This window comes from Meles meles, chromosome 5 (genome assembly GCF_922984935.1).
Source record: "Meles meles chromosome 5, mMelMel3.1 paternal haplotype, whole genome shotgun sequence".
In the NCBI taxonomy this organism is placed as follows: Eukaryota; Metazoa; Chordata; class Mammalia; order Carnivora; family Mustelidae; genus Meles; species Meles meles.
In genome coordinates, this window is record NC_060070.1 from 95057249 (window position 1) to 95081403 (window position 24155).

The following is a 24155-nucleotide window of genomic DNA, read 5'->3' on the forward strand; positions in this document are numbered from 1 at the left end:
GATGAAGCAGAGGGCAGAGGACATCCCTGAGAAGAGCCTGGAGGGATAGGACTTGTCCAGTCTCGAGGGGGTCCTGGCCTCCGCTTTTATGTTGCCTGGCAACAAGAGAGGACGTTCCTTTTCCCACCTGCCAATGGCTTCTCTCTTCCAATCTTCATACCACTTCCTCCACTGTTCAGTTTCTGAAATATCCTCACTGAGATCAAAGCAAACCACTACATCCAACAGCTTCAAAGAAAATGATACTTTACTGTATTTCATCCAGCATGATGAGTAAGTGCCCACCGTGTGCTAGACCCTGGGGCAGGTACAGAAAAATAAAACCTGGCCCTTGTCCCGTGGAGTCCCTAATCTATCTTTGAACTGCAAAGCCATAAACTCTTCAAACCCAGGACTTAAGACTCCAGCCTTGCTCGCTGGTCACCCTGGGATGTAAAGTGCCTAGGATGGCAAATCATTGGTAACTAATTAACACCCAGAGTCAAGATCATAAATGAAAATCACCTGGGACAGGTTATGTCTGTTGAAGACCTATGATCCCATTAGTGGACATTTGGCTGAGTAAGAAGTGTGCTGAGCACGGGGTTCTTCTTTCCTGTCTTTTGCCAGAAGGCATTGTATATGACAGAAAGAACTATAGTTGTCCAAATCTTCCTCTGTCTCTTGCACCTGTGTTTTCCATAGGTTATCTCACTAATCCTTATACTAATCCCATTAAATAGGCACCACTACCCAATTTACATGAGGAGAGCAGGTGCTCAAAACGGCCCATCTAGTCAGCGGCAGAAGTGGGATTTAAATTCCTGTCCGTCTGACTCCAAAGCTGTTGCTATAGTATATCATTTAGGTAAGTTTGAGAAGGAAAGGAAAGATAAGCATATCAGGGGGCAGGGAAAGGTGGAGAGAATTCAACAGCCCCGCGACTGCCTGTTTGAAGAACTAAAGTCTGAGATTAAGCAGGAAGATACCAAGGCAAGAGTGTTGCCTTTTTCTTTAGAAAACAAAACAGCAAAGTCCTAAACCCCTACTTCCTGGCTCCAGAATGAACAATATCCATTCTTTCAATTACATTTAAGAATTAAAAGTCTCCTGGGTGTTCCTCCCGTATACTTAGAGCCAATTATTCTCATGAAGTTGATATTCATCAAGTCCGTCCCCAACCATTTTTTTAATCATTAAGATTGTATTTGCTGACATAAGCCCTGTTAGCTGGTGGGCAAGTTCAGGTTCTTTTGATGGACACTGGTGGCTTCCCGTGGTTGGAGAGCGTGGGAGATGGCTCTCTACACCCTCTTACCACCTCACGGTCTGTGGCTATAGCGGAAAGGAAGCCGTCGCAGATCTCCTCAGCCCATTCGAGGTGAGCCTCTGGCTGTCATGCCTCCTGTTTTATAGCTCAGGAAGCCCCCTGTTCTGCCTCGGGAAATGCTTTTCTGACAGAAAGTGCTCTTCTGACCACAGGACTGGCCCATCTGCCCACAAAATAGGTCTGAGGTGGGGATAGGCAGGGCCTGGACCTTGAAGATTGCCCTGATACCATAGTCTCTCATACCTCTTGTATGCAAGAGTAGGACGGTGTATAAGTACACGCAGTATTGTGCTGGGCAGGTAGGGCCCATTGTGCACACCTCTTTCCAGCCCGCATTCAGTAACATGACATTGATAGCTTGAAATTGACCACAGTCAATTTCAAAGTGGAGGCCTTTACACCCTGGAAATCAGCAAACACTACATATAAGGGCTTGTTCCCTCTGAGAACTGGTTGTCGAACATTTATCTGTGCATAACTGAATATACCCCATTCTTTTCTTCCAGTATGAATACATTTTTCTAGTTCTTTACTATTACCAAAAAATACCACGATGAATATGTTACATGGTATTTTGTATACATATGTGTGTATGTCTTTAGGGTATATACCTGGAAGTCGACTTTTTAACTTATAAACTGTGCACATTTCCATTTACAGTATAGCATCAGATGGCTGGTCTACCAGCAGTATGTAAGATTTCCTGTTCCCTCCCATTCTTGTTGACACTTGGTATGGCTAGCCTTCTTCATTTATGCCAATCTGAGCTTGAGGTAGCATTTCACTTGTATTTGAACTGATATTTTTTTCTTTTTTATGTCCTTTGATAATTGCCTTAAAATATTCCCATAAAGTATTTATTCATTCTTTATTGGACTTAACGACTTTATGGTTATTTTACAGATTATTTTTATTTCTATTGTGAAATGGATATTTTATCTGTTATACAAGCAGTTTTTGATGCTGTCAAGGATGTTATTGCTGGTATACAGAAACGTTACTGATTTTATATGCTCATCTCAGCATTAACCTTTTCAAAACTTTCCCAGTCTGGGGAGCTTGAGATTTTATGTTAAACTTGATATCTGTCCTTAAAAGGATCAAAGACATTTTCTTTGGTTACTTTTTTTAATGCCACGGTACACATGGGAGGGTCAGAGTTTCTAAGATGACAGCCAGGGCAAGGTCCAAAAAGTATTTATCACAAGGTGTCTTTGTCTTTGGCGAGTCTGTTCACTCGCAACAATGGTTTGGATGAAATTCACTTGTGTTCTCTCTTTCATCTTGTTTGTTGCCCACATAGCAGCTGTATCAGTAAGTAGAGTTCTGCTTTTCTGGATATTTAGAAATATTAATTCAAGTATATGTTACATATTTTCTGTATGTTCATTTTCTTCCAGATTAATCATCTCTCTAAAGGAAATGGTAAGAATCAACTGAAATGCATAGAGTGTTTTCTGAACTTTCTTTTGTCCATCAATATTAATAACAATTTGTTTCCTACTTTTAACAGTACATGATGAAGAGTTTCATGAACAGAAGGATATTTCAGAAATCAACTTAGGTGGGTTCAATTTTTGCTTTACTAATGCTTTGAAATCCCTTTAAATCTTGTGCTACAATTGCTGTAAGTTCTTACCTTCATGATAGAGTATTGGGTAACTTTAAGGAAGAAATATCTAATGGTACTTCATTAGAATTTGCAGAGTTTCTGAAAAGTGGAAATGTGGAAAGAGAATGATGGTTAGACCAAATTTTCTAGAGGAACTAGTGAGTGTTCCATGGATCTAGAGATGCACCACATGATTTTTGTTTATAAAAATGTTGATTTTCGGGGCACCTGGGTGGCTCAGTGGGTTAAGCCTCTGCCTTCGGCTCAGGTCATGATCTCAGGGTCCTGGGATCGAGACCCGTGTCGGGCTCTCTGCTCATCAGGGAGCCTGCTACCCCCCTCTCTCTGCTGTCTCTCTGTCTGCCTCTGCCTGCCTCTCTGCCTGCTTGTGATTTCTCTCTCTCTCTCTGTCAAAAAAAAAAAAAAAAAAAAGACTACTCAGGAAAAAAAAAATGTTGATTTTCCTGTTTCTGTTTTGAAAAAAAAAAAGAAAGAAAAGTGGATGATTATTTCACTTGTTACATATACACATGCATATGTATGTATGTATACATGTGTAGTATACGCTAAGGTTATATTTAGTGGGGGGAAGCCCTAGCTCCTCTACTGGTGCATCATATTCATTAACACCTGTTTGCTCAGGACTTAGGGAAGGTTGTAAAGACATTTCAATGTCTTGTCTACAAACATTTTTCTTGAAGAGTTCCATCAATCTGCTCCGTTACTGAGAGGAGAGAGAAGATGGGTTATCATCTCTTTTCTCTCTCATCCTGTTTCTAAAAGGAGGGAGAAGACTTTACATTCTGGGTATCTTTGGTTAGGATTAGCAAGATCAAACACAGTCATGATCTTAAACACCATATGGTCTACAAAAGCTTTATTATCAATTGCATGTTTATTTGTCAAATACTACCGTAGAGTAAGGACTGTTTTCATTCTGCAGGAAGGGATAGGAATTTCCTTGTGGTTGAGGTGACCTGCCCAGATCACCGATGGCAGTGATGGGGCTCACTCCAGGTCTTCTGATTCAACTCAGTGCTATTGGAGGACTACAAAACTGAAAAAATCCATACCTAAGGGTCGAATTTCTTTGACTTTGTCCCATTTACAGGGAAGGCAGGCTATATGATACATAATTGGAAAAGCTTGAAATGGTTTTAAAGAAATAGTTTGGTAAGGTAAATGGGTGAATGGGCCCCAAGACTTCGGCCAGGTTTCAAATGATCTGTTTTTAGTGTCAGGCAATCAAGATATATATGGATTCGAGAGGATCTGCTGTAGTTTAAAACTAGGTTGGGACTAAAATGAGAGTTTTCCTGATCTCATCCTTATTTGTCTAGACCAAATAATTTTTTTTTTTTTTTTTTTTTTTTTTTTTTTTTTTTTTTTACCTTAGAGCCATTGTTAATGCTTTTTCTGAGTTGTGGCTCCAATGAAGAAATCTTACTATGTGGGTTTTTTTTTTTCTCTTTTTAGGTCATTCCAATCCAGCTTCCACAATTGTTAGTGTTAACCATACAGCCAGTTCCTGTATCATAAAAACTGTTCGGGGAAAATCAAAGAGAGGGAATTGTTACCTTTTCCCCTGTCTTCTCTCCATGCCTCACAATTTAGCCTCTAGCTAAGGATTGTTGCTTTTAGTCTTCATTTCAGTAAAAGCAATTCCCTCTTCTAGATCCAGAGGCTCAGAACCTTTGAGTCTTATCTTCCTCTTAAGGTACACGCCATCTATCAGCAAATGATACTAGCTCTAACATCAAGTTATCTCACGGGTTGTGACTGCTCAGCACTTTCTCTTTTCCTGTTCCTCTCCAAGCCATCTGGTCTGGCCACGTCTGGCAACCTCATAACTGGTCTTGCCTTTCTGCCCTCACCCCACGCAGGCTATGGCTCAGAGTAGGCAGAGCTCTTCTGATAGGATTCAGGCCATGTCACTTCTCTTATCCAATCTTCCAGTCTTCCAACCTGGCCAGTGCTGACTGACATCGCTTCCAGTGCAGAACAAAGGCCCTAGAACCTTAATTCCCAAGGTGTGTTCCACAGGTCAGTTTCACCTGTACCACCCAAGAGTTTCCTAGAAATACAGAATCTTTGGTCTCATCTCAGCACCTTCATGTTGATGGACCCCAGCTGATTCCCTGTACATTAAAGTTGGAGATGAGCTGACTCTGGCCAGAGCCATCTGATCTCACTTCTTACTGCTCTCTCCCCTCTTTACTTGGGCTCTCCAGCCACCCTGATCTCCAAGCTGTTCCTCTACAAAGGTGGTTCTCAGTGTGTGCCTCTCCCCTCCCCACAGGAAGCATCAGCAGCACCCGAGACTGAGAACTTGTTAGAGCCCCGCATTGGGCTTTCTGCTCAGCGGGGAGCCTGCTTCCTCCTCTCTCTCTCTCTGCCTCTCTTCTTGGGATCTGTCCCAGACTTGCTGACTTGAAAAACCCTGAAGGTAGGGGTCAGCAGTCTGGGTTTAACAAGCTCTCAGGAGATTCTTGTGCTAAAGTTTGGAATGTTGCTCTAAGGCTTTCCTGCCTTGTTTCTTTTCTCCTTCCTCTCCTCCTCTCCTCCTCCTCCTCCTCCTCCTTCTTCTTCTTTAGATTTTATTTATTTATTTGAGGAAGGGAGAGAGAGAAAAAACACAAAGCAGGAGGGAGAAACAGACTCCCTGCTGAGCAGGATTCCAGGGCTCTGGGAGCATGACCTGAGCCAAAGGCAGTCACTTAAAGGAATGAGCCCCCCAGGGGTCCCCTGCCTCATTTCTATTTGCTGTTGCCTTTTCCCTTCATACTATTCCTTTATTCCCCACTCCATCAGATTTCTGCTTCAACGCCACCTTCTCCAGGGAACTTCCCTGACCACCCTTTATAAAATATCAAACTCCCTAACTCTTCACCATTTTTCTCCTCTACTGTTCTTTTTTTAAAATTATTATTGCTTGTTACACCATCTGCTACTTAACATTTATTTGTCTCTCCTCCCTCTCCAGTCAAGAATGTCACCTTGTGAAGGCTTTGTTTTATTCTCGGCTATATCCCTAGCATGTAGACCAAAGTCTAGCACACAGTAGGAGCTTAATAAGTATATGCTGCCTGAGCAAACTGGTTAGTGATTCTTCTGAGGCTTATTTTTTAAAAAAATTTTTATTCTTTAGGGGCACCTGGGTGGCTCAGTGGGTTAAAGCCTCTGCCTTCTGCTCGGGTCATGATCCCAGGGTCCTGGGATCGAGCCCCACATCGGGCTTTCTGCTCAGTGGGTAGCCTGCTTCCTCCTCTCTCTCTCTGCCTACTTGTGATCTCTGTCTGTCAAATAAATAAATACAATCTTTAAAAAAAACTTTTTATTCTTTAGAAAGAGAGTGCATATGTACTCTTGCAGGTGAACTGGGGGAATGGGGTGGGCAGAGGGAGAGAGAGTGGGGTCCAGGGACAGGGGTTCTGTCCCACAATTCTGAAATCATGACCTGAGCTGAAATCAGGAGGCAGATGCCCAACTGACTAAGCCACACAGGCACCTCTCCTGAGGCTTATTTTTAGTGGATATATGCTTCTTTGGGATGTGTTCCCCAACCAACTGCTGCACTCTCTTATCCCTCCATGACCCCATCTACACTGACCAACCTGGGGACCAAGGTCTAAATGAGCTTGTTCACGTCACTCTGGAAGAACCCAGCTCTCACCTCCATCCCTAAACCAGGCCTGTGTCAGAAAATGCATGTGTTTGTTCATGGCAAGCCTGAGCCTGAGTATGGATAGACTAGTATATCCTACTGAAAAGGCAATTCAAAACCTAGGTCCTAATGCCCATGGGCCAGGGTATCAATGCTATTTGTTTTTGTTTAATTGTGCCATTTTCATGCACATACGTGAGGTTTATGGAGCTTAAGAAATAAGGGCATGGGGAAAGAGATCGTGATGCCTTAGTTAGTCATTAACAAGGGAAACCATGACTTTTCCTAATACGTAAAACCCCAATGATGTCATTTACCACAAACAAGCCATCAGCTTGGCCAAATGGTACCTCTGTTACCATGTGAGGCCGTGGTGATGAATTCTTTAGCTAGATTTCCCTGCTGTAAATCAGGTGCTGTTCTCAGAATTAAGTACAATTCCCTGAACTTGTTTGAAGTATTTTGTGATTTACAGGGAAGGCTGTTTGTCAAACATGAGGGATGTCATAAAAAGAGACATTCTTTTAAATGCTCATAAATTTTTCCCACAAGGATCTTCCCTTTTAAGAATTCTATTTGCAAAACACTGTGAGGCCAGAATCAAGGAATAGCATAAGGGAGAAAGTTTATCATGCTAAGCTCCTGATAGCAGGTATCTGGATATACAGTTTGAGTGGATCCATCCATATTTGCCTGGTCTTTATTGCAAGGGCATTATCTCGAACTTGGCTTTTAGAAGGTACCATTGTTTTTTCACGGGACAGAGCAAAACCAACCCATTTACCTAGAGTCATGAAGAAGGATGAAACGATAGCAGAAAGAGCACTGGATAAGAGGTCAGGAGTTCTCAAGCCCACTCAATTGCTGATGACCCCGTGCATTACTTCTTGTCTCAAGACTCCCTTGTGCCCCCTTAAAGTACAAGAGGTTTGGAGTCAATGATCAAAAAGATCCCTCCTAACTCACTTCTTACTTTTAAGATTCTTGGACAAGATTTCTTGTTCCAAAATGAAGACAGAGGATGTGAAATACATGATATTGATGGGCTATTTACATTTACTCAGAGGGAATTTTGCATTGTTCGGAAAAGACGTTGACCAAAGATTAACAATGCAAAGTTTACAATGGAAAATACTAATTTTATTATGAGAAATGCATTTAGTAACACTCATTCAAATATTTCTTTCTTTTTATTTATTTATTTATTTATTTATTTTTCAATCTGTGTCTAGCTGCGGGCTTGGACCTCTTTCAAGGAGACATCCTCCTACAGGTGAGTATCTTCCAAGGACACAATTAATATTCCTCAGGACTGGCTGTTTTTTATGACTGGGAGATTCTGCTGTGCCCAGCCCTGGGCTAGACACTGTGGAGGCCATGAAAGAACCTAATCTATCATCTGTGCTCACAAGGGCTTCCTCCCTGGTTGATGATGACAAAAACAGATGGAAAATTAGGAAACAGTACAAAGAATCTATAATTATCACATTATTTGTTCACCCAGTTTTCCTAGTAAGTGAAGAACGAGAGAAGGAAATGCACCAATATGTTTAAAATGGCTATCTCAGTTTTTGGAGAATCCGGATCTTTGAAGTTTTGTTCTTAATGATTTCTCTGAAGTTTCCAAATTGTCTGTGATGAACTTGTATTGTTGTACAATCAGAATACAAATGCTATTGTTTGAATTGTATGAGAGGTTGTTTGTGGTGTGAAAGTTTAGCAAAGACAGAAGCCAGGGGGCCTGGAGGACTCATCTTCCCAGTCATCTTTGTCTTTTTCCACAGAACTCCAGAAATGGCCTGAGAGACCCTAGCACCAGGTGGAAGTTCCCCATTCCTTACATTCTGGCTGACAATCTGGGTAATATTAATTGTTTTAATTAGGAGTTTTGGGCTTTGCTCTTCAACTCCTGCACTCCTCCAGTTCATAGGTTTCAGATTGGGAGTAACACCAATGCATTTGGTTTCCAAGCCCTGATAATTCTTTATCCCATGGGATGAAAGGCATAACCTTATATTGACCCAGTGCTACTTAACGGGTCTGAGATACAGTGCATCAGATAGTAATTTTAAAAGTTACAGAGTATCAAATAATAAGTTTAAAAGTACAGAACACATTAACGTGTGAATAAAACCAAAACATCCCCAAAGAACAAAAATGCAATGAAATATAATTTGGCTTCACAACCACGACAAATTTACGCTTTAAGTAATAGTTTGTTTGGGTGAATTTATATAGATTTTCGGCATCCTGATTTCATCCCCTTTTGTTAGGAGACAAACATTCCACACTTTTGAGAGCTAGAAAAGTCTATATTTCCCATGCTAGGAGTCCTTGTTCCTCAGTATTAATAATTTCAGTTGTTTTCTCTCTCAAGATGAAGGACTAGTTAAGTCTTAGTTCACTCATTGTTGGGAATAATAGTCGGGAGAAATAAATGACTATTCAAAGCCACGGGTGGACACTGGCTGACCCCAAGCTGGTGACTGACAGCTGGGCAGCCAGATGAGGCAATGCCCGCGAGGCCCATCTCACACGGATGCAGGAGGACCAGAGGAGGGGGAAGCTGGGACAAGCTTGCCCAATCTTACTGCACTGCCAGGCTGCGCCCTCAGGAGTCACAGCTCATGTTCCAATATTTTCCATCACTGTTAGCGGTGCTGATCCCTTTTCTGGAGGACAGCTAGATAAATACAAATGCTGTTGTTCTCAGTGAATCTTTTGGAAATTTGAGGTTTTTTTTTTTTAATATTTTATTTATTTAACAGAGAGAAATCACAACTAGGCAGAGAGGCAGGCAGAGAGAGAGGAGGAAGCAGGCTTCCCGAGGAGCAGATAGCCGACGTGGGGCTCGATCCTAGGACCCTGGGATCATGACCCGAGCTGAAGGCAGCGGCTTTAACCCACTGAGCCACCCAGGCGCCCCTGGAAATTTGAGGTTTTATTCCCACCCACCAGTGTTGCCCACACCCTTGCAAATTCACAGAGCACCCATATGTGATTTAAGAAATGTCAGCTTTTGCGAGGGTACTTCCCCCACTACAATTTTTCTTCCTGCCTGTTGCACCTACGCCAGCGCCCCTTCCTTCAAGACATAGGCACACCAGTATATGCCGGACATGTGCCTTCACCTAAAATTTGGTTGAAGGTTCACCAGTAACATCTCTGTGAGGTGTTAAGTCTGTGCCTCTCAGACTTTTGTGTGCATAAGGCTCCCCTGAGGATCTTCTGAAACTACGGAGTAGATCAGGGTCGGGGTTTCAGATTCTGCACAATCCCGCAGGTGATGCTGATGCTTTTGGTCTGCTGGGCCCAGCTCGAGTGGCAGGTGTCTTTAGCTGTAAGCTGGTGACTGATGAAGAGAGAAAGATGGAAGACAGGTGGCCTGAAATAAGGTAACAACAGTAAGGACACAGTGGTGGTTCTCAGCACCACGTGAGAATCACCTTTAGTGTTAAAATAAGTGCAGATGCCCGGGTCTATACCATTGCAGAAAGCAGACATTGCAGAGTTTCATATTTGTATACGATTTTTTAATTAAAATTAAACTTACCCAGAGTAAAATACATAACTCAGTGTAAAAGTCAATGGCTTTTGATAAATGCACATACGTATGTGACCCAATCTCCCGTCACTCCAGAAATTTCCATGGGATTGTTTCCAGCCAATCCCTACCCCCTCTCCAAGACACTACCATTCTAATTTTTCTCCCTATCAATTAGTTTTACCTGATTTATAGATAAATAGATAGATAAATAGATAAATAGATTTATAGATAAATAGAATCCTTCAGTGTTTACTCTTTTGTATCTGGATGTTTTTGATGTTTTTCCATATCATTGTAGACCAGTAGTTAATTCTTTTTTTTTTTAGTACTCAGTAATAGGGCAATTGTTCATCCATTTTTCAGTTGATGGATATTGGGTTGTGCCAAGTTATTTATATATATATATATATACATATATATATATATAATTTGTCTTGATCAAATGTCTAGAAATAGAATTCCTTGATTATACAGCAAGTATATGTTTAATCTTAGTAAAAAATGCCAAGCAGTTTTCCAAAGTGGCTGTACCATTTTTCACTCTCACAAGCAACGTAGCTATGTCCCATTTGCTCCCCATTTTCACTAGCATTGGTGGAATTAATCTTTTTTTAATTGTAGCCATTCTGGTAGTTACAAAATGGAATTTCACTGTGATTTTAATTTGCATTTCCCTAATGATTAATGGTATTTCCTACATTTTCATGTGCTATTTGTCATTTGTGTATATTCTTTTATGGAATGTCTGTTCAACTCTTACCATGCTTTCTTTATTGTATTGTTTGTCTTTTCATTATTTGTAGAAGGATTTCATATTTTATACTATGGATGAAGTCTTTTGTCAGAGATAGGTAGATAGAGATCTTGAATATTTTCTCTCAGTCTGTGACTTTCCTTTTTGTTTGTTTGTTGTTTTGTTTTTTGTTTTTGTTTTTGTTTTTTAGGCAGTGTATTTGTTTATTAATCTTTTTAAAGAAGTAACTTTTGACTTGTTAATTTTCCCTTTCTTCTCTGCTTTCTATTTGGTTGCTTTTTGTTTGCCTTTATTATTTCCTTTCTTCTACTTAGTTCCAGTTTATTTCGCTCTTCTTTTTTGGATCAAAGCTGGAAATTTATATCATTGATTTTAAACTTTCATTCTTCTAATAAAATATGTTATAATATGGCATCTAAAGCTGTACATTTTATTTGAAGTTCTGCTTTAACTGTTCTCCACAAATTTTGATATGGTTGTATCTTTACTAAAGTTTAGATATGTTTTAATACCAGTTGCACTGTTTTTGAAATCCATGGGTCAATTAGAAGTGTGTTTTTTAAATTTACAAGTGTCTATAGTGCTTCTAGATATTGTATTATTGATTTCTAGTTTAATTTTGTTGAGGTCAGAGAACATGTTCTATAAGATTTTGGTCTTATGAAATTTACTGAGACATATTTTGTGGCCTTTTTTGTGACTGATCCCTGTGTGCTGGAAAAGAACTTACATTTGGCTGGTGTGGATGTGTTATTTTATCAAAGTCAAATAGGTCAAGGTGATTGTGTTGTTCAAATATTTTTATCTGCAAGGAGTTTTGGATAGTTTTATCTGCTACTGAGAGAGAATTGTTAATCACTCTAATTGTGTGTTTATTTCTTCTTTTAGCATTTTCATGAAACTGCTCTTTTGGGCAAGTACATTACTCTATCATCTTGCTAAATTGACCCATTGTTTAGGGAAATTTCTCTTTATGTCAGGTAATCCTCTTTATTTTGAAGTCTACTTTGTCTAATTTAAATATAGCTACACCAGTTTTTTTTAAAACTTACTGTTTTCACTGTGTATCTTTTTTAGTTTTTTATTCCTAACCTATCATTGTCTTTATATTTAAAGTGTCTCTTTTTTAGGCAGTCTATATCTGGGTCCCACTTTTTTTTTTTTTTTAAAGATTATTTATTTATTTATTTGACAGACAGAGATAACAAGTAGGCAGAGAGGCAGGCACAGAGAGAGGAGGAAGCAGGCTCACCGCTGATCAGAGAGCCCGATGCGGGGCTCGATGCCAGGACCCTGGATCATGACCTGAGCCAAAGGCAGAGGCTTTAACCCACTGAGCCACCCAGGCGCCCATGGGTCCCACATTTTTATCCAGTGTATCAACTTCTGAATTTCAATTGAAACATTTGGTCTATTTACTCTTTTCCAGTTTTTTTTATGTTAATTTTTAATTTTTTCTATTTCTTTTTTAATATGAAGTCAATTAATTAACATATAATGCACTATTTGTTTCAGGGGTACAGGTCTGTGATTCATCTGTCTTATATAATAGCCAGTGCTTATTACAGCACACACCCTCCCCAATGTCCATCATCCAGTTACCCCGTCCCCCTCACCCTCCTCCACTCCAGCAACCCTCAGTTTGTTTCCTAAGATTAAGAGTTTCTTATGGTTTGTCTCCCTCTCTGGTTTTGTCCTGTTTTACTTTTTCCTCTCTTCCCCTATTTATATTTAATATAATAATTGATATAGTTTGATTTAGAACTATCAGTTATTACTTGACTTCTATTTTTCTTTTATTTCTTCTTTTTCTAGTTTCTTTTGGTTAGATCCAACAATTTAATATTTCATTTGGTTCTTGTGGTGGTTTTTTAGCTCAATCCCTTTGTACTATTGAAAGGTTTTGCTGTAGGGATTACAATTTGTAAACTTAATATGTGACAGTGTACTTAGACTTAATATTATGCCATTTTGCATAAAAGGTAAGCATTTTACACCACCATAATTCCATTTATACCCCTTTCTTTTGTACTGTTGTTGGCTTATACTTTTCAACTGTTTATTTTATAAACCTCATAATAGTGTTATCATTTTTTTGCTTTAATCAGTTGTCACTTACAGTAATTAATGAAGAAAAGTAGTCTTTATATTTACTTTTATACTTGGAATTTCTGGCGTTGTTCACTCTTCCTGGAGATTTAAGTTTCTATGTGGTATCATTTCTCTTTAGCCTGAAGAACTTCCTTTAGCAATATATATAAATTTTTTTCTTTTTAAGTAGGCTACATAACCAGCATGGAGCCCAACATGGGGCTTGAACTCACAACACTGAGATTAAGCCCTGAGCTAGATTAATAGTTGGATGCTTAACTGACTGAGCCACCCAGGTGCCCCTTCCTTTAGCATTTCTTATAGATCAAAACTGTTGGTGACAAATTCTCTTCTTTCTCCAAAATAACTTCTTTTTGCATTCATTTTGAAGGGCATTTTTTTTAAAAACTGGAAACAGAATTTAAATTAACAGGTTTTTTTCCCTTCTTTAAAGTTTGTAACTGTTGTCTTTCACTTTTCCACATTTTATTATGAAAAATTTTAAGTATGTAAAAAGCTGAAACAACTGTGCAGTGAACACTCGTGTACTCATCAGCCTACATTATACAAACATCATTCTGCTACATTTGCTCTATCTTATTGAACCATCCTGTCCATCCTTGTATCCTTCTATCAATACATTCTATTTCTGACACATTTCAAAGTAAATTTCATGGACCGGTATGCCTTACCCCAAACACTGCGGCATGTGTATCTTTAATTAAACTTTAATGTTTGTTTATAGTTCTTTTTAATGTAAAATATACATACAGTAAAATGCATGTAGTCTTAAGTGTACAGTTCAATGAATTTTAAAATATTTATACACCTTATAATTTATACATTATACTCATACAATGTAAAAATATTCATATAACTTCTATTAAGATATGGAGCCCTTTTATTATCCCAGAAATTTCTCCCACCTACTTTCATAGTACTCTCACCCTTCCAGAAATAACTTTTTCATTATTTTAATCATAGGTGAGTTTTGCCTGTTATAGAATCTCATACAAATAGAATCATATTTTATTCCTTTTTTGATTACTCAGTAAAATGTTTTCGACATTCACCAGTATTGTGGACATCAGTAATTGTTCCTTCTTATTATTGAGTGGCATTCCATTGCTTGAATACAGAATATCACAGCATGTTCAACTGATCCCCTATTGATAGCCACTTGGGTTGATTCTGTGCTTGAGTTATTATGACTAAAGCTACTATGAACATTCCTGTACATTCTCGTTTTGAATATATGTTTTTATGTCTCTGGTTTAAACATCTAAAGTGAAATTGCTGGGTTATAATACAGAGGTAGGTTTAGTGTTGGATCTCTTTCAAAGTGCTTGTACCATTTTACAAACTTCCATGAACAATGAATGAAAGTTCATTTACTACACATGTTTGCCAATGTTCGTTGTTATTAATCTTTTCAATTTTAGCCATGCTGGTGGACATGTAGTGGTATTTAATGGTTGTTTTAGTTTACTTATTGTTATTTCACTTTATATTTTGTTTGCTTATTGGTCATTTGTATGTCTTCCTTTGTGAAATACCAGTTTAAATAGTTTGACTCTTTAAAAAATTTGTTATTTGTCTATTTTCCTTTGTGTTGTAGTTCTTTATATATTCTAGATACAAGTCTTTTGTCAGATTTGTATTTTGCCCCAGTTACATTGTCTCTGGTCTTTTGTCTTAAACTTTTGTGACAACTAATCTGTCTTGGGTCAAATATTCCTATTCTAGATGCCACAAAGAATAGGTAAAATTTCATAAAAGTCTTTCAGTAGGCCTAATGCATACTCTTGTTGTTACCCATGTTGTGTCTACAAGTCATTTACTAATCATTCCACTGATTTATTTAATGACCTTAGTATAATTCTATGACATCTGAACTGTGGAATCTCCAATTTCATGGTTTATTAAATGAAATAAGGGCCAGGAAAACATAAAGTAAGTACTTGATAAACTGCCAAGAATCATAAACTCTTTGAGAGAGTACACAAAATCAAATGTACAACAAACACAATTTAAGTTTATATAACTGAGCTTAATTTTTAACCTAGAGCTCCACCTTCAGTGAGTTGATGGGAGGAAAAAAAACCCAAAACCACATACTAAGTGAAACATAATCTCTGTTCCTCTGGAGTACCTTTCCTCCCCACCCCATGCTTGTCTTGTGCAATGCTATGGCACGTGCATGTTAGGGAAAAGAAAAGACATTTGATCTTTGGTCATTGGTCCTAACCTACAGGTTACTGCTAAGCATCTACCGTTCCAGCCACTTCAGATCCACTAGGCTTCTGCTGCTTTGGATCCAAGACTGAGTCATAAAAATCTTTTCCAAGGTTGTTTCCAGGGCTACCTGTGTAGTCTTGCCATCTCCCCAAGGGTCTCGCAGGGAAACAGGGTGACATACCATCTGTGCTCCATGTGCCTTCAGACCCCATATACCTCTCTAATCTCTGCTCTCTTCCGCCAGCAAGAGGGTGTATCTTTTTAGACTGGTGTACACACCATCCTCACTGCTTCTCTCCAGGTGCTTTATTCACTCAGAAGACAGAAATGGCTTGCAGTCCCTTCTGTCTTCTGCTCTGTGGCTTAACTCTGCTGGGGCAGTGCCCTCAGGATCTCCCCTTGAGTTGGGAAGGGGAAGAGAGGAAATGAGGAAGTGAGTTCATAATTTTGTTCAGCTACACACACGAGTATATTCTTATTTTGTAGGTATATTAACATTGTGTATTTAAAGTTCATAAATAATGTTTATATATGTGACTAGGTTTATAGTTTTAGTTTCCAAGGAATCTGCTTACTACCAAAAAATATATCATGGACCTCTGTGGATTTCATGTGCCAGCAAGATTTTCTCCAACTATGTTATGTATATTATCTAAGATCTAAGTAATACACGTTGATATTTTTACTGATTTCTGCAGGGCTGAATGCCAAAGGAGCCATTCTTTATGCCTTTGAAATGTTCCGCCTCAAGTCCTGTGTGGATTTCAAGCCCTATGAAGGAGAAAGCTCATATATCATATTTCAGAAGTTTGAAGGGTAAGAATGAAATTTTACAAAGTGTGTAGTCATACCTCTTTTTGTTTACAAAAGTGATACATGTCTTTCAAAAGAAGAAACTGGAAAGAAACTAAAAGCAAAATCAAATCTTTCTCTGTGAGTTTTTAAAGTCTGTAATATTTTTAATGATCTAGATGGAGAATGAGGTGTTTTTTTGGATACCTCTGGGCCCTAGGAAGATTCATTTCAATTTTTTTCCTGGGTTTAGGTCATGTTTTAAATTATAGTACTTTTTCTTCTAAGTCAGGTGTATTAAAGTATAAATTATACAGCCTTTTTTATGGTACTCGTTTAAATTATGGTGCTTTGTTGACTGGACCTCTTTGAAAAGCTCTAGATGTAGTGTGTAGTTATTTATTTCCCAAGGGAAATAAAGGGTATATCAAGAAAGAAGCTTTTTTTTTTTTTTTTTTTTTTTTTTTCAGTGATATTTATGTCAACAAACCTGGGCTAGATGAGGTTGGGAAGCCAAGTGACCACCAGCTGTGACCACAAATGTGTGTGTCTTTAAGGCCCACCTGGAGACATTTCCTCCTGCTGCAGTTCCCCACACTGCCTCTAGAAGTTGCCTGGATTTGGTTGTCTAGTTCTGTCAGCATTTTTGTTCATCATGGATGGATAACACAGAGGAGGAAGGAACTTAGTGCATGATTTAGGCTCTTAAGAAAAAAAATGCCAAAAATAGTAGTAACAAAAGTTAAGTTGTGATGATCACTTAGATAAAACTCAAGAACCTTTACTTACTTCAGTAATTGCTTTCTTGGCTCAGACTCTATTACAAATGAAATTTTTGTACAGCTACTAAGTGGCAGGAAGTGTGCCCATCTCTGGATACAAAGAAGCAAGAGATGGTCTTACACCTCACAAGGTTTAGAGTAAGCACTTGGGAGTGGTGGAGAAACAAGGAGTAAATAGTTATATGCACTGAAGGGAGTGCACGGGCTGTAAGAGGACAGGGAGGCAGAGGAAAGGGGAGGACAGAATGGGGAACAGGAAGAGAGGGAGAGAAGAGAGAAAGGGGAAGGAAGAAGAAGGAAGAAAAAGAAGAAGAGAGAGACAGAAGGGAAAAACAAACCTAAACATGAATCTGGCTTATTTGGAGAACTCATTCAGTTCTGAGTGTGTAAGGGGCAGAGGGGTGAGCCACGGAACCAGGATGATAAACAGGAGTCTGGTAAAAGACAAACCACGTGTGAGGGAATCCACCGTTTAGGGCATGACTCATTATATGTTCAGTTTTCCATTTTAGAAAGATTACTCTAGCAACAGTGGGAAAAGAATTGATGTATGGGCACGAGTGGTGGCAGGAGACCAATGAAAGTATGTCCCAGTTGTCCAGGACAGAAAGAAAAGGGGACTCACACGAATGAAGAGGCAGTTGAAATGAAGAGGAGTAAATGGATTTCAGAACTATGAAAGCAGGGAGACGTCTCAAAAGGTGGTTGTCTGTCTACGTGAGGGGTTAAGAAGAAAGAGGAATCAAAGAAGTCTCTTGATTTTTGATTCAGTGATGGGCGAGTGGTAACTTTATTCACCGAGCTTAGGAATGTTGCCAGGAGAACCACTTTAGGAGTAAGATAGTGAATGTGTGTCTGGACGTGTGCTGAGGTTCTTATGGGTTACGTAAGTGAAGATAACCAATAGTATTTGCACAGTTTCTTTTTATGTGAAGGAAAAAACGTGTAAAGTATACTTTGGACCTTGCCAAGTGCACAGATATTAGAGGTTCTCTGTTTTTGACCTTTTCATCTTGTTCCTTGGCAACCTTTGTGCTTCTAGAAAGTACCAAAGCCTTTAATTATTTATTTAAGATTTCAGGAAAAAAACCCCTTCATTTTCTTAACATTTTTATTTCTGTTTTTAGCTACCACTTTTTCTTTTCTTTTTCTCTTAAAAATAAAACGAAGCTAACGAGATCACTCTCTAAAAGTTCTCTTTTTCCTAGTAAAATTCTCAGGGCTTCTTTTCAGTTTGTAACTCAATCCCCAAGTACTTAATGAAGGGGTAGGTCAGCTTTGAGGGACATTGGCTAGAAACCCTGAGTCTGGGAGATTCTGACTGCTCATGGCCAGCAGGTGTCTCTGTTACATGTAAGTTAGGAGAAGGGAAAGGGATGGAAGATGGTCTGGGGCAATAAACTGCGCTAAACTGGACCCAAACTCTTCAGGGCCAAGGGCGCCTGAAGTGGTAAGTTAATGGGGCTCTTTTAGAAAGACAAGAGAGAAGACTGAGAGCTGCAGAGTTGTGGCAATTTTGCAACTTACGCCTTTCCTTTGGTGGAGGGATGCTTTTTAAAAAAAGATAAATAATAAGTGCTTCCTCTGGACTTTGGCTATCTCAGGGTCAACCAATTTGGTAATGAAATGCCGCTGTTAGAGAGGCAAATTGATGGCTGTGATGTTTGCTTCGCTCAGTGAAGTTACAAAAGATCATTGATTGTATTCTTAAAATTGCTGAATTTCATGGTATGTAAATTACCCCTCAACATGTTGTTAGAAGATAATTAAGATCTGCCTTTGAGTAGAAGTCAGATCCATTAGCATTTGAAGGCATATGATATTAGTAATCTCCGGGAAAACACAGGTAAGACAATGTGATTGTCACCAAAGAGCTGGGAATCCATTGGTCACATTTAAAAGTATGGGCTCTGATTCTGTTGAGCACTGGTTGGAGAACGGATCCCCTTCCACAACTTAAAGCAGATGAGGGAACAATTCATGGGAAGCTACAGTTTTGCTTAATGGAGGAGGAAAGTTGGATTTATGAAAAAAGACAAAAAATAGTTGGGAAATAAAGGGGGCAAGAGGCTGTACTATGAGGACTTTGGAGAATCTGCCAGGAGTTCCTGAGTTTATTGTCTTCTGTGGGAAGTGATGGGTCCTTCTGGCCCTGGAGCCTTTCAGAAATGATAGGTGGCCAGCTCTGTGCTTTCAGAATGCTGTGCATTGGCTAATAGCCAAAGAAATGGACTTGCTTCTTTAATGAGGTTCTTTTTCATGATCATAAATCTTATACCAGCTCACTGTAGGCAATTTGGAAATTCATTTTAGTATAAAGGAGAAAATTTAAATCAACCATAGCCACCACCCAGAGACAACTTAATATTGTGATACAAAACAACATGTTATTCTGTAGAATGCCCTTTGGGCTTTGTGAAGGTGAGAAGGAATGCCAATTTTTACATCTTTCTACTTGGTGCATTATTAGGATTGATTTGCCTCTGAGTATATTATTACTTCTATAATGGACCACCACTTTTTTTTAAAAAAAGATTTTATTTATTTATTTGACAGAGAGATCACAAGTAGGCAGAGAGGCAGGCAGAGAGAGAGGAGGGAGGAAGCAGGGTCCATGCTGAGTAGAGAGCCCGATGGGGGGCTCGATCCCAGAACCCTGACTCGAAGGCAGAGGCTTTAACCCACTGAGCCACCCATGGACCCATGGACCACCACTTTAAAAGCCTACTTATTATTCCCTTCAGGAAATGTTGTTCACTTAACCAGTTCCTTATTTTGAACTGTTAGCTTATGAGAATGCTATTGATAATTTCTTTTTCTAATCAAACCTAACTTCCTTCAAATTTGTGTTCTGGAACCCTGTGAATTACAGCCACTTGAAAGTTCATGAGGAGAAAATTTCCCTCTTCTCTTTTTTAAAGGTGCTGGTCTGAGGTTGGCGATCATCACGTGGGACAGAACCTTTCCATTGGCCAGGGATGTGACTATAAGGCCATCATCGAGCATGAGATACTCCATGCTTTGGGATTTTACCATGAACAGTCAAGGACTGACCGAGATGACTATGTGAACATCTGGTGGGATGAAATTCTTCCAGGTGGGTAGAAACCCAAGGAACTTGGATTGGATTTGCTGTTATATTTATCACTTGCTGGGACCTACCCTGGGATGTCTGGGCAGCATCTATGTGTGGAGAGAAGCCTCAGCTGGGAACACAGAATAAGAAAAGGGTATGATTTGTTGGCCAAGCTTTTGCTTTGTTTCAGTGTTTTTGTTGAAAATCTACCTAAAATGCTATTTTCCTGTCGTGGTCACCTGACATCCCCTGGGGATGTCATAGTCATTTTTCTGGTTGTGAGATCACATGTAGGCGTAGGAGTCTTCATAGAGTTTAGTTGAACATATGATGACCCTAATATATACTCAAGAACATTTTCTATGCTTTGCCAAATCAATAACAGGTGTTTAAAAACAAAATAAAATGACAACAAAAATGAATTCTTTCATCTGAAATTGTCACCCCTATTGTGTTCATTCTGACTGATAGTCTGAGTTCTAGTTAATCAAAATTTGCTGGCCTGTCTTCTTCCTTCCTCCTTTGTAAGTACCTCTATCCTTCTGCCTCCAGCCATATTATGCATAGGATAGCACCGTCTGGTTTTACTTATTGTTATGCAGGAGTGTTATTCTAACAATTTCTATGTTCTTTAGTTTCTTTAGACTTCCTTGGACACCACCTTTCCTAGTTGTTGGGACAACTAAGGAGATCGTTTTTGAGTATACTAAAACATTTCTTTTTGAAAGATTTTACTTATGTATTTGAGAGAGAGAGGGAGAGAGCGAGAGCGAGCGCATGGGCAGGGGGAGGTGCAGAGAGGAGAAGCAAACTCTTGGCTATGCAGGGAGCCCAACGCCTTGGGGCTGATTCCAGGGCCCTGAGATCATGACCTGATCCCAAGGTAGACAATAAACCAACTAAGACACCCAGGTACCCCCACCACCCCCTTTTAAAAAAGATTTTATTTAATATTTTCATGGGAGGGGAGAGTAGAACAATTTTGTTGAACAGTTTCCCAATGTGCTAGAAAAAAAATCAATACTCTATTTCTGAAAACACCTAGATTTTAATTAGAAATGTGTTGAGAAAGTGGAAAAACGTTCTTTTTGGTAACAATAGATTAATAAAACGATGTATTAAAATGCCTTAACTATTACCATATGTGACTTTCATGAGGCAAGTGATTATCTGTTTTATTAAGATTCCAATTTCATATATGGGTTCATATATAACAATGTGTCTATAATAATTTTACTTTTAGGGACTCGTAAGATCTTGTCATACATTAAAATTAAATACAAATCCCCAAAGGACTTCTGCCAGAACTAGCTCATTTTGAAGTATGGTGGATCAAAATCACCTCAGGGGTTTCTTGATCTGGGTCCCTCATATTCTGATATGTCTACGAATGTGAAGTGGTGGGGAAAGGAGGAAAGCTGTATCATTTGTAAAAACCTAATACAACCAGGGGGCACCTGAGTGGCTCAGATGGTTAGGCAGCTGCCTTCGGCTCAGGTCATGATCCCGGGGTCCTGGGATCAAGCCCCACATCGGACTCTCTGCACAGCAGTGAGTCTGCTTCTCCCTCTCCCTCCATAATCTCTCTCACTTTCGCTCTCTTTCAAATAAATAAATAAAATCTTTAAAAAGAAAAAAAAAGAAAAAAAAACCCTAATACAACCAGGATTGAACCTCCACCCCCGCACACACTTTCACCCATCCTACCACCCAACCACTGAGCTAGAGGTCAAGTAATATCCTTCTTCCTTGAAATAATATATCAAATATAATATAGTTGTCTCCTGGGTGTAATTGTCTTATAACTGGGTCTGTGCATGTAGAGAAGGAGAGTGGGGTCATTGGTCAAAGGACCTAATATCCCCTTGCAAGACTCAGGGCACTATTAGATTTTGTCTCTATTTGCCTAGAGACTTGGATTTCTTACCTTTCTGTACATAAACTTGGTTCTGCTGAGCATTAAATAATGATGTAGAGAATATTCACACTTTTAAGCTTTGAAGAACACAATGATTAGTGCCTTTAGAATGAATTTCAGCCAAATGAGATTCTCTTTCTCAGAGGGAACCAGCACATTTGCCCAGGTAATTTTCAGACTTGCTCAGTTCTTGGTTGAGCTACTCAACATATATTGCTTATCTCTTACCTATATTTTCATCAGGTATAATTCCATATATCTAAATTGCCTGCGATCAGTGGAGAACTGTTCTCCAATGAGATGTCAAATCATTAAGATGGTAAACAAGGGCAGTATTATTGCTCAGGGTAACTTAAAACATTTACTGCATCTTATCTTCTGTTGACGACAATCTTACCCTTCAACCGAAGGGTGAACATGATACAGAGCTGGCAACATAGTTCTCTCCCCAAATATATCTCCATCTCTTAAGCCAGAATTGTGTTTTTTGGATCTGTTCTCTTTGACCAAGGAAAGGCTTCAATTTCTAGGGTCCAGCAGGAGTACACAAACTACAGCCCATGGTCCATGTTCGCTTGCTTTTTGTAAATAAAGCTTCATGGGAACACAGCCATGCCCATTTATTTACATATTTCCATGGCTCCTTTTGTGTTACAGTGACAGAGTTGAGTAGCGTGGCAGAGACCACATGACCTGCAAAGTCAAAAATATTTTCTATCTGACCCTTTATACAAAGGATTTGCCAACTGGCTTCCGGTTTATAATGTCACTTCCTCTTCAAGGCTCTCAGCTTCAAGTTCCCTGAAAACAGGACCTCGCCTGTCCTGTTGCTGCCAGGGGCCACCACTGAGCCCAGCTCCCAGTACATAGACAGTAGGCACAGCAAAAAGGTGTTGTATAACATCTTAAAAAATTATTCAAAACATGTATTTGGTAAAGCTTTCGGATAAGAATCCTTGAATAATAAAGAATAAAAGGATCTATTCTAACCTGATGATTTTAGTGAAAGTTAAGGAAAAACTATCCAGTGAATTTGAATGTGCTGTTTTTAAGATCGCACCAGGAGTCACAAGGAGAGCCCAGACCAAGCCCCAGTCCTCACACTGGTCGGATGTTCTTTATGGTTCTATCCCTTAGGGTAGGACAACCTAGGACCAGATGCTCCTCCCTTCCCTATTTGGGTCATTTATTTATTACAGTCCTGTGCCACCTTTGAACATGCTTTGATCCCTTCCAAGTGCGGTCTCCATGAAATCCCATGATTTAGGAGGATGAAGCACTGGTATTCTCATTTTACAGCTAAAGTGTTGATCAACGGGGTTCTTTGGTTTTCCCAAAAGCATTTAGAGACTCCCTCTCTAGCACCTGCTGGCCCACATTGTGTGGCTCATCGTCAGTCCTAAATGCACCTGTGTTGATGTCTTTCCATGGTGGGTACATGTTCTTCCCTTTAATTGTTACAAACAGCTGGATGGGAAGCTAGAAAAGGAGAAGACCATGAAGATGGGAAGTCATGATGGGAGAGTCAAAAGCATTCTCACTCAGTTTTCCTGTCACTCCCTAAGAAGGAAATTAAAAAATCTGTGAACTTCCCATTATTGCAACTGAAACAGTAAAGTCTTGATGGCTCATGGATCAAAAGAACAATTTTGGTTTCTCATTTCAGCGTTCCACACGGCAGCATATATTATCCTGGGCTGATCCCCTAAAAGTATTTTCCTTTTCTATTTTGAAAGGAAAGTTGGTTTTATTCTTCTTATTTTATTTTTCTCTCCATGAGGCTATTTCTGAAAAAGTGTGTGAGCCTTGATTGACAAGATACCCCTTTCTTGGTAGATGTTTCCCTTTCCCATTGCCCCCTTGGATTTCCTTTTTCTAACCCATGGAAGAGCTGGCCAGGCACAGCTCTTGGTGGATAAGGTACTTGCCTGTTAGCAAGATGTATCAATCCTGAGTATTTTCCTGAATCCAGAAATTCCTTTTCCTCCTGTTGGGAATATATATCTCCACTTTGACATTTTATCTTCTCTTCCTTAAAATCTTATACATACACACACACACACACACACACACACACACACACACATTTATTCATTTATTTGTTTATTTGTAAAATGAATCTTTGATTTAAATATATACATATATTTGCAGGGTGGGAGGTTGGGTGAATCTGGTGGTGGGTATTATGGAGGGCATGTATTGCATGGAGCACTGGGTGTGGTGCATAAACAATGAATTCTGGAACACTGAAAAGAAATTTAAAAAATAAATAAAAATTAAAAAAATACATATACATATATTTAATAATTTGTATGTAAAATTTATCTATTAATTTTAACATGTATTTATTTCTTAATGTATTTTTGATTTTT

General features: G+C 39.2%; 1 protein-coding gene across 1 annotated transcript in view; it reads left to right on the forward strand.

The window, feature by feature from the left end:
- The first annotated feature begins 2511 nt into the window (after positions 1-2511).
- MEP1A (meprin A subunit alpha) overlaps positions 2512-24155 on the forward strand; it is a 36978-nt gene continuing 15334 nt past the window's right edge. The window contains exons 1-7 of the mRNA XM_046005523.1: positions 2512-2623; positions 2710-2734; positions 2823-2873; positions 7818-7858; positions 8370-8445; positions 15914-16031; positions 19711-19886. Of these exons, the coding sequence (XP_045861479.1) occupies positions 2555-2623; positions 2710-2734; positions 2823-2873; positions 7818-7858; positions 8370-8445; positions 15914-16031; positions 19711-19886 (556 nt within the window). The 5' untranslated portion in view covers positions 2512-2554. The remainder of the gene's footprint in view (positions 2624-2709; positions 2735-2822; positions 2874-7817; positions 7859-8369; positions 8446-15913; positions 16032-19710; positions 19887-24155) is intronic.